The following is an 11314-nucleotide window of genomic DNA, read 5'->3' on the forward strand; positions in this document are numbered from 1 at the left end:
AGGCCATGGGGCCAGCCCCAACAGAGGCCACATTCTCATCTCACAAACCAGATTACAGCAAATGTCTGTCTGATTCCAGGAATGTGTGGTAAGTGCAATGATAAAATAAAGAGTTGCTCCAGGGGATGAGGGAGGAGGGAGGTGGGAACCTGTCAGAGGTGGGAGGTTGGGCAGGTGGGAAGAGTGCAGAAAAACTTCCAAGAGGAGGGGCCAGCCCCGTGGCGCAAGTGGTTAAGTATGCGCGCTCCACCGCGGCGGCCCGGGGTTCACTGGTTCGGATCCTGGGCGCACACCGATGCACTGCTTGTCAGGCCATGCTGTGGCGGCGTCCCATATAAAGTGGAGGAAGATGGGCATGGATGTTAGCCCAGGGCCAGTCTTCCTCAGCAAAAAGAGGAGGATTGGCAGATGTCAGCTCAGGGCCGATCTTCCCCACAAAAAAAAAAAAAAAACCTTCCAAGAGGAGATATTTGAGCTGAGCCTTAAGGAGTGGATAGAATTAGTGTTACGGGCAGTGGGCCCAGAACATGCCGAGGCATGGAAGAATAAGAGAGCACGACAGTTGGTCAGTTTGTAGGCAGGGTCAGACCTTTGAATTCCCAGGAGTGTAGGCATCGATTTGTGTTTTAGATAAACTACTCAGGCAGCAGAGTGGAGATCAGATGGAGGAGAGTAGATAGACTAGAGAGCGCAGTAAGGAAGCTGTCACAGCAATAGCGACCAAAAATTATGAAGTCCTGAAGGTGGTAAAGAATGTGGAGAAGTGGATGAGTTCCTGCTGTTTTACAATAGTGCCAGGAGCTGGGTGACGGGTGGCACTGGGTGACTGAGATGGTCACTGCAGCAGGAGGGGCAGGCGGGGTGGGCAGAGGACATAGGATTTGCTTTGGTTCTAATTGAGTTGGAGAAGCTTGTGGGACACTCAGGCAGGAATGAGGTCCAGGAGGTGGTTGGATAGGTGGTTTTGGAGCTCAGCAAAGATCGGGCCAAAAAATATGATTGGGGGTGACTGAAATGATAGCTGAAATCTCCAGGGAATAGCGTTTAAGAGTTGGAGAGAGGAAAGTGCATTCAGAAATGAAGAGACCCAGAAAGGTGTGGTCACGAAGCCAAAGGGGTGTTCTTGGATGGCAAGACCCAACATAAAAAAGATGTCAGTGTTCCCCGCATTCTATGTATTTAACACAACCCCAATACAAATAGCAACAAAATTTGCTCCAAGGGCAAGCTGCTTCTGTCATGTTTCTATAAGGCCTGGCATAACATAAGTGCCTGGTAAATATTTCTTGACTATATGTAGGTACATTAATCCAGTGGGATAATATGCAACTTTAATAAAGAATGGGGTAGATCTACATGTGCTGATATAGCAAGATTTCTAAGATATGTATTAAGTGGAAAAAACCAAGGCGCCCACAGGTTGATGCTGTTTATGCATGTGTAAGGAACCGCATGTAATATTATAATTATATAAATTATATATGCTTTTTTTTTCTGTAAGGATAGTTATAGCTGATACAGACATAGCACTAACTGTGTCCCAGGCACACGTTTTAACTCATTTAGTCCCTCTATTGGGTAGGTACTGCTCTTACCACATTTATACAGATTGGGAAACTGAGGCCAGAGCGGTGAGTGACTAGCCCAGGATCACACGACTAGTTAGTCGCAGAGGTGAGAGCTGAAGCCAGCCATCCATGCCGCACACTGCTACCTCTCATAGGAGAGAATTAGCTGAGGGGTTCTAGGGTGGGGGATGGTGGAAAGACAATTCTACTTTTATTTCATACTCTTGAGTATTCAAAATATTTTACCACATGCATTATTCCTTTAGTAATAAAAATCTACATTAAAAATATGTTTGGGAGTTGGGCTTTAGGAATTCAGTAAGAACATCCCTGGGGACTGCGGGGGAGGTTTCCGTGGATGCCCGGTGCTGGGAGGCTGGTTGAGGGTATTTGCCAGCAGGCTTATTAAGAGGAAATAGGAAGGAGATGCTGGTTTGCTTTCCACATCATTATATTTCAGTCCTGGGCGGACAGGCAGCATTTAAAAGCACAGAGGCCGATTTCTGGCTTTGGTTTTCCCAGTGACTCTTTTTCTTTATGTTTCTTTTACTTGGAAATCCCCCCTCTGGATTCCTGCTCGGGGCTTTATTCTATTTCAATTTTTTGACCAGGCAATACATTCCCTTAACTGAAAAAGTTAAAATCAGTTAAAAGGGTGTAAATGAGAAATCTTCCTGCCGACCTCGCTCTTCTCCCTCCCGCCTTGCCCCTTAGAGCCACCACTTTATCACTTTCTCCTGGATCCTTTCAGTGACTCCGTAGGCAAATGCAAGAATGTACGCACTCATAGTCTTATTGTTATTTCCTTCCTACACAACTGGGATGGCTGCTTTGTTCTTTTCTAAATCAGCACATGGAGAGCTTCCTGGTTCTTTTTTTTTTCCAGCTGCACAACTGTCTTTTGGGTTAGTTTATTCTGCTCTGAGTTTATTCCCTTGACCTTGCTATTGCTTTGCTGAGGAGTCTCCGGGTTTGAACCAGTGTTTCTTCTTTGCTCCTCTGTTTTTCAAGTTCTTCCCTGTCGTCAACGTCCTAGGGCCTGGCTGCATTGTACCTGCACTCCCCGTAATGGGATAACTGAAGTCTTCTTCCCTCTCTGCCTTCTCGTCTAATGCACACAGAGGGCGCCAACCCTTCTCGATGGCCCTTGGGGCAGTGGCTCACACCTGTTCATCCTGGTGATTAAAAACACGAAGAGGCACTTCCATTTGAATCTCGTCACTGGTAATTTTCATCTTCTTGGGAACAGGTGTGCCGAGGTGGAACCCCAGGTGTAAATGCGTATAGTTTCATTGTAAACACCTGTTGACAGAGCTGTGTATTGGCTGAACAGGTACGAAGTTAGGTATTTTCTTCCTCTTTTTTTATTTATTTGTAATCTATGCTTTAATGTGACTCTGTACTTGTTGCCTGGTTGCTAACTTACAAACGCACTGGAACTGCTTCATCTTAGGGGGCGGGGAATGGGGAGGAGAAAACCCCCCTGCAAAGGTCTCCTCTGCAGCTTGCCCTGGACGCCCGGAACACTTGGTTCAACTGAAGGTTGTTATGGTTTAACAACCGTCACTCGGGGGGTGACTCGGGGACGGTGATGTTCTGTTTTAACGAAAGTGTTGATGTTTCCCCACCTGCTTATTTTGAACAAGTGTTTTCTCCCTGAGCTTGGTGCTCTGCCCCTGGAGTGTTCACTTTCGCTGCCAAGATGCCCACCCAGCTGGAGATGGCCATGAACACCATGATTAGAATCTTCCACAGGTACTCTTGCAAGGAAGGGGACAGATTCAAGCTCAACAGGGGGGAACTGAAGCTGCTCCTGCAGCGAGAGCTCACGGAATTCCTCTCGGTGAGTCACCCTTCTCTGCCCCACCCGGTCGAGGTGGGTAAGATACCCATCCAAGGACGGCTCTGTGTACGTGGTCCCTGTGATTCTGCCACAGACACAGTATGATTTGTTCCCAGATTTAAAATTCGGGGGGAGCCGGCACTAGAGACCTGTGTTTCTGTGATTGCAGGCATGTCCTCTCTTCCATATTGTCTATGGTGAAGATTTCCAAGCGTTGGAAATTATATTTGAGGCTCCCATCAATTATTCAATGTCCTGGTGCAGCAACCAAAGATAGAGCTAGTTATACCAGGAGTTATAGTTATAACTAGTTACGCTAGTTACACCTGGAGCCTTGTTCAGCTGTCTGTAAATTAATAAATATTATGTTTGGGGCCAGAAATGAAGCCTGGGATGCTTTATGCTGTGGTGGCAAATTTTCTAGTGACAAATACTTAGCTTTGTCAGCCAAGCACAAGCTGATGGTGGTCAACCAGAGGGGTGTGTCTGGCCAGTGACCAGCGGGGTAGCAAAAAGATTCATATCCCAAAATAGCCAGGAGTTGAGTAAGTCTACACACGGAAGCTTACACTGGAGTGTTCGGGGTCTGCTCAGAGGAAAACCCTTCACTCTGCTGGGGTGTGAAGCTGCCTTGAGTTGATTTTCGCACGCTATTCTACCCTCACCTGGTATCACTCTGTCCAAACGCTGTAGTCGGACTGCAGGGACTGTAATTACCACACTCTTCTCCCCACCCTCTATGGAAAAACTTAAAGCAAAATTTTTTAACATACTAATTCTTCACAGTACCTTTTTGGTGATTTTAGGAGTCCTCAGAAACTTTTTTCCCCCTCAAATTCAGTTTGGCTGCTGCATTATATAACATTTATAATAAAAGGCTCAGTAGGTCAAACTTGGCACATTGTTTTATTCAAGTGAAATTTATACTTGTTTTTGACAAAGTTGGTTTTGATCCATTAAATTTGTTTCCAACCATTTAATGGTCGGCAGCTAATGAGAGGGCAGTGGGGAATTCCTGAAGGGCATGAACAACTTTGGAAAACTTTCTCATCCACCCCTCATCACAGGAGAGGCGGGCACTCCACAGTCCCTCCCCTCCTGAGCTCCCATCGCCCCTATGGGCTCCGGGCTCTGCTTTCTACGGATAAACAGCCGTCGTCCTTACGAGATCTAGGTGGCTCCTTTGTGTGTCAGGTGTTGTGCTCAGTAAGGCTGCTAGATGAAATCTTGAATGTCCCATGCAGTATTGGAAACATAACTAAAACGTTACTCATTGTCCATCTGAAGTTCAGATGGCATCCTGTGTTTTTATTTGCTACATCTAGCAACCTGGTGCTAAGCACTTGTAAAAGTGTATTGAAGCATCCCTCCAATTTGTGGGGAGATATTATTCTTCCCATTTTATAGATAAGGAAATCAAAAAGTGTTAAGTGATTTGCTCGAAGTCCCGTTGTTGGTAAGTGGCAGAGCCACCCACTGTCTGTTTTTGGCTTCAAAGCCTCCTTTCCACATCTCCCCCTGGCTCCCCGCGTCCTGGCCCTCGACCTGTGATGTCGGGTAAATGCATTTTCAGCTTCAGCGGCTCACTTTGATGAGCTGCTGTTTGCTCTTCTCGGTCTTTAGGTCTGAGCCAGGATTATGTGGTCCTGAGGCAGCGGGCTGGACTCACTTAGAATTTGTGCCTGGTTCAAACCTCCCTGCAAGAAAGTTCTCGGAAATTGTCCTTAGATGCTAAAAATGCAAATCAAAACTTTTATGTAAATAAAAGGAAGATGCAATTTCAATTGTCATTATGAGCCTCAAAGCCTGGGAGTTAGAAATTTTCTTTTTCCTTTTAGTGCCAAAAGGATCCCCAGTTGGTTGATAAGATAATGCAGGACCTGGATGCCAATAAGGACAACGAAGTGGATTTTAATGAATTTGTGGTCATGGTGGCAGCTCTGACAGTTGCATGTAATGATTACTTCATAGAACAATTGAAGAAGAAAGGAAAAAAAGATAAGTAGTAAACTAAGCTAAAGGCAGAACTATATCCCAAGTTATTTACTTACTGTTCATCTATACCCTCCAGATTTATAGTTACAGTAATGTCATTTATAGATATAATATACATGTAATTAATTGTTTATATTGTTAACTGATGTACACCTTAATATATTGACTTTAAATAAATACTCCAAATCTTATATGCCCTACTTGAAATTTTCCTGTATTATTAAAGATGATATATGCATTTTTTGTCTGTCAGAGAGAGCATCACAAAAATTTAGCTACTTTCAAATGAGACTGGAACATGGCAAATTTCAAAGATAGACACTCTTCATTCTTAAATTGTATTTTGAACTTATTATTAAAGAAATTAAGTGGCCCTCCCATTCTCTTGTGATTCTGCTTCAAGGAAGAAGCTGTGAGGGTCTGTAAGCAGAAAGGCTGATGAACAGAAGAAAGTGCTGGCATTTTGCAGTGAGTGAGATCAGGGAGGGTAGATTCTGGGCTGGGTACTCAAGCCAAGAGAGCTGAAGGCAGCAACTCTTGGGTGCTGGTGTATAAATACCTCCCCTTGCCCCTTGGGTCATGTAATTCTGAGGCAAGTGTTTACACCGTTTCCAAGGGCTTCCCTTGGGGTTGAGCTTCAGTAGCCCCTGGGGAGGCTGGCTTGATGTGGCACCTTCTGGGGCTACCTTCCCTTCCTTGCCTCACTCCACACCCCCACCCTGTGTCCTGCACCTCGAAAGTCAACAACTTGCCCACACATCCTCGTCTCAGTATCTGCTTCGGGGAAACCCAAACTATGACAGATCCTTAGGAGAATTTTAGAAAGGGAATGGTATGATTGTATTTGTATTTTTAAATCCTTACACCAGCTATGGTGTGAAGAACAGACCATAGAGGAGGGCACGGGTGGGGGAGCAAGACCCGCTAGAAGGCCGCTGCTGTGGTCCACGTGAGAGCTGATGGTGTCTCAAGCCGGGATTTGAGCAACGGCGATGAAGAGAAGCAGTTGCACTGTTAGTCTGTTGGAGGTGGGACTGAAGGGACTTGCTGACGGATGGGTAAGGAGGTGTAGGAAAGAGAGCAGTCCAGGATGATATAGCGGTCACGGCCATGGCTTATCCAATGTCCGTCCTACCTTTCTTCCATATATCAGAACTCCGATTTGTGCAGGGTAGCAGGGTGCCCAGCTAAGAAGCTCCATTTCTCAGCCTCTCTTGCAGCTGAGGTGGGGCTTGTAACACTTGTGAACAACGGGAGATAGACAGCAGTCTACTGGGAATTTCTGGGGTTGTTTTGCTATTTCCATATAGGCTCTAAACCTTCTACCTTGTTAATTCCTTCCTTTTCTTTCCATTGGAATGTGGGTGTGAGGCTGGAGGTGGGGCTGCCCTCTTGCAACCGTGAGAACAGTGAAGAAAAAGGACAGAGGCGGCTCAGGACATCGTTGCCATTGAGGAGCCACTGCACAGCCCTGGTCTGCCTGCCTCTGGTCCTCCTTATGTGAAAAAAGTAACTGCTCTCTGGTTAGGGTAGATTCTGTTACATGCAGCCAAACACGATCTCTGATGTTTAGATTTTTGGTCAAGCAAATGATGCATTTGCTAAATGGGAAAGACTTGGGGAGGAAGAGCTTTAGTGTGGGGCCACTGAGGGGAAATATGTTGCTCTATCTGAGGCGCCTGTTGGACGCCCAAGTGGAGCTATCACCTGGGCATTTGGATATATGATCTAGTCCAGAGCTTAGGGTCAAGAAGGGGCTGGAGATTCGGGAGTCATTAGCATCTAGATCGTAGTAAGCCCAGGACTAGAGGAGATGCCTTAGGATGAGAATGTAGGTGGAGTAGAGGAAAGGCCCAACAGTTACCAGGAAAAAGAGGAGCCAGCAAATGATACAGCAAAGGCATGGCAGGGAGCTAGAAGGAGAGCCAGGGGAGTAGGGCGCTGCAGAAGCTCCCAGAAGACAGCATTTGACCAAGGAAAGAGGGTGAAAGCACTGAGAGGAGGTGTAGGATGAGAAGGAGCACTAGCCACTGGATTCGCCAAGGTCGAGATCATCAGTGACATCAACAACCCTGAGGAGATTGACTGCTTACAGAAGTACCATCTCCTGATCTGGCAGACAGTAGGCACGCAATAAATATTTGTTTAGGGCCAGCCCCAGTGGCCTAGTGGTTAAATTCAGCATGCTCTGCTTCGGCAGCCTGGGTTTAGTTCCTGGGCACAGACCTACACCACTCTGTTAGCGGCCATGCTGTGCTGGTGGCCCACATACTGAAAAATAGAGGAAGATCGGGACTGGCCCGGTGGCGTAGCAGTTAAGGGCACATGCACTCCACTGTGGCGGCCCAGGGTTCACAGGTTCGGATCCCGGGCACACACCGATGCACCACTTGTCAAGCCATGCTGTGGCAGCATCCTGTATAGAGGAAGATGGGCTCGGATGTTAGGCCACGGCCAATCTTCCTCAGCAAAAAGAGGAGGATAGGCATCAGATGTTAGCTCAGGGCTAATCTTCCTCACAAAAAAAAAAAAAAAGAAGAGAGGAAGATTAGCACAGATGTTAGCTTAGGGTGAATCTTCCTCAGCAAAAAAATAAATAAATATTTGTTTAATAAACAATGAAAGAACCTGCCAGTTGTTGATTTCCTAGTGCTGACTTGTCTTTTTTTTCTTTAAATAGAATAATGTTGTTTTGTCTCCCTCAAGCCAATTCTGAGCAGATAAGACTGAGAATTTAGAGGCCAGAGCATTCAAGAGAAGAAATGTATACCGTTGGTATTTACTTACCCCTGTCTCTCAAAAGGTTGGAAGAAAAAAATGAGAAAAAAGAAATGGAACCCACGTTTCAGGGGTGTTGAGGCTTCTTTCTTACAGGAAGGCACATTGCTCCTGCAGGAGAAGGTCTGAACATTTCTCAGGGGACTTTAAACTGTTCACTTTAATTTGGCCCAAAGTTTAGATATTGTAAATGGGTCACCAAAACATAAAAAGTAAACCCCCAAATTTCCCCACATTTTATTCTAGGAAGGACATTCTCAACTTAGAAAAATAAGTGGAAAAACAATGTTCATTTCATGGTGTTTCTAAAAATCAATCAAAAGTGAGGAAAAGCAATTTATGTGTCAAATTAGATTTCAAATGGGTAAGAATTACATGACGTACCAAAAGTTCTTTTCTAGAAAAGGAGAGGCTTTCTTTTGTGTTTGTGTTAGGTACATACAATAAGTTTGTAGGAGGCAAAATTGATTGTTTTTTCTGCCTGAGGCCCTGGCATTTGCTAGAGTTTAAATCAATTTTAAACAATGTTCGAGGGTCATCTCTGAATTAGCACATTCTGATGTTTAACATTTTCCCAATGTGGTTATTGGGAGACAAGACATATGGGAGATGACAGCCTGGGTCTGCTCGGGGCCCTGGTTTGAGACGTGGCCAACAATACAAACTGCTAGAAAGCATTAAACAAAAACCTTAAATTTTAATTTTAAAAACAGATATTTTTCTTTTTTCCCCAAGGAGAGTGGGGTCAAGGAAGGTTTTCCAGGGGCAGAAGCCTGGAGTCAAGTCTTTGACAAGGCAAAGAAACTGGGGAAGGTTACTAGAGGGAGAGAGACCGTGGGCAGAGTCATGCCGGTGTGAAGCAACAAGACCTGCTCCTGCGAGTGCACCCCAGGGCATGGGGGTGGGAGAGCAGGAGACGGGCCTCAGAATCAGAGAAGGCCCTGGGTGCTGATGGGAGACATTTGAAATCCCGAATGTTATGGGAAACGATTGTGGGATTTTATGCATTTTTTTTCTTTTTACTTAAAGCAGTCTTTCTTATGTTTCTAAATATCCCCCTAAAACTTCTAAATCTTTAAAGCAATGGTTTTGAACTCCAACTTCACATTACACTCCCCTGAGATATTATTATAAATATAGATGAATAATCTCCGCCCACTGATTGATTCTGATTCAATTGTTCTGGGGATGGGACCCAGGCATCAGCGTTTTTTAAAGACCATCAGGTGATTCTAAATGCAACCAGAATTGAAACTCACTGCTTTTATGGTGAATCGCTTAATCAAATAATCAGATCACCGTCTGGCTGAGAAGTGTCTAGGAAGCTGTTGCTCTGACTTTTGTGTGTACGTGAATCACATGGGGGTCTGATTCTGCGTCAGTAGGTCTGGGTGGGGGCCTGAGATTCTGCATTTCTAACAAACTCCCAGGTGATGCCAACAGTGCTGATAGAAACAGTCTAGACTCTAGGATGAAGAGGAAAGGTTTGAACAAAGTATGGAGGTGTTGTTTTGGAAGCAGGCACCTGTAGAATAGTTCTTGCTGGGGCATACTCCCTTTGGAAGAATACAAGACAACACAAGGTGTTAGGCACAGAGAGGGCCCAAAAGAAGGGGAGAGAGGTGTGAGAAACCAGGAAAGACAGTCCCTGGGACCCTGGGGGATGGGGAGGGAAAGGGTGCCACCAGATTACCTCAGGCCAAAGGTCTTGGGCAAGTAATTTAAGGTCTTTAAGCCTCATTTTTCTGGCATGTCTCAACTATAGTGTCTCACCTGCATCCAAATCAACTAGGGTACTTAGTGAACATTGGGATTCCCAGGGCCCACCCAGGTCAAAGGAATCAGAATGGAGGAGGAGGGTAGGTGGGACTCTGCATCAATGGCAAGCACTCTAGGTGATTATTAGGACCCTTAAGTTGCAGGGCTAGAACTCTGATAGCTAAGATAGCAAGTGCCTGGAACACAGTAAGCGCTCAGTAAGTGGTAACTGTGGAGACGAAGATCTGGTAATGGTGATGGGACAAACATCTCTGGTCCAGCCTAGATCTGCAGCTCGTGGGTTTTATCCAACCCACTCTCTCAAGTTGGTTCCTACCAGAGATGTCCACCAGCTCTGCCACAGGAAAGGCTATGTTTCCCTTGGCTTCTCCAGCTTTCTCCGAGTTTCTTTTCAAGAAATGAAAGACTATGCAGTCATTAAACACGTGTTTTCAAAGAACATTTACTAAAATGGAAAGTGTCTACTATATATCAACTTTAAACAACAGGATATTTGACGTGGTCCCAATTTGGTTTTTAAAAAGTGCTGCAGCATGGTTTTTTAAGACATTACTTTGTTTCTACCTGCAATTTTTCATTTTCTTTATCCCAGTCAAGAAGAGAATGGGCTTCCTTGTGAAAGGGAGGTCTGATGGGGTGGAAAGCAAAAGTTGCCTGAAGACCACTTCCTTTTCTGGCTTTTGTTTTCAAGAGCCACAGCTATTGAGGCAATTATGTGAGATGCCTCCAAGGAAAATGTCCAGAGAAAGGCAATTATCCCTGAGGAGAGGATTTCCTCTGAGATGGAAAAGAGATTCCCCTGAGCTCTGGAGGAAGGAGAGGTGTATGGTCTCCAGAGGAGGGCGGGCCTCACAGCATTCTGTCATGTGACCCCACCCTAGAATCCTCTTCTAGTATCTGACTCAGCTTCCCATCGTCACTGGAGGTGGGTAAGCAGCTAAGCCTCCACTCTGGGTTGCTACCATCTCCTTTTACAAGTCTTGCATTGTGTTCTCTAACTTTCCTTTGGGATGTAGCATCTACTGTCTTGAGGTTTCAGCCAAAATTCTAACATCTGGCTACATATACCCTGAAAAAAGACTAGAGGAAGCCCATCAAGATCTTCACCATGGATGGTGGCATTACAGGAGATTTTAATGTTTTCTTTATACTTTTATCTAATTTTTGACATTTTAACAATGAACAATTGTCAGAAAAGTTGCTATGTTATTTATTTTTGTTAGAGAATTCCCACTACTCTAGCTCTCCTTGTCTTTGGTCCTCCCTCACCCCACTCTAACCAACTAAGACATCTTTTTCTTTGGGACCAGTTCCTCAGCCACGCTTGCTCTGACCACGTCTCCCTTTGTGC

At 45.2% G+C, this 11314-nt stretch overlaps 1 protein-coding gene across 1 annotated transcript; it reads left to right on the forward strand.

Moving 5' to 3' along the window:
* The first annotated feature begins 3124 nt into the window (after positions 1–3124).
* Positions 3125–5629, forward strand: S100Z (S100 calcium binding protein Z). Its single transcript, XM_058570456.1, has 2 exons — positions 3125–3411; positions 5250–5629. Exons 1-2 carry the CDS (start codon positions 3271–3273, stop codon positions 5415–5417), a joined length of 309 nt encoding a protein of 102 aa, XP_058426439.1. The 5' UTR covers positions 3125–3270; the 3' UTR covers positions 5418–5629.
* Positions 5630–11314: the final 5685 nt, after the last annotated feature.

This window comes from Diceros bicornis, chromosome 1, assembly GCF_020826845.1.
Source record: "Diceros bicornis minor isolate mBicDic1 chromosome 1, mDicBic1.mat.cur, whole genome shotgun sequence".
In the NCBI taxonomy this organism is placed as follows: Eukaryota; Metazoa; Chordata; class Mammalia; order Perissodactyla; family Rhinocerotidae; genus Diceros; species Diceros bicornis.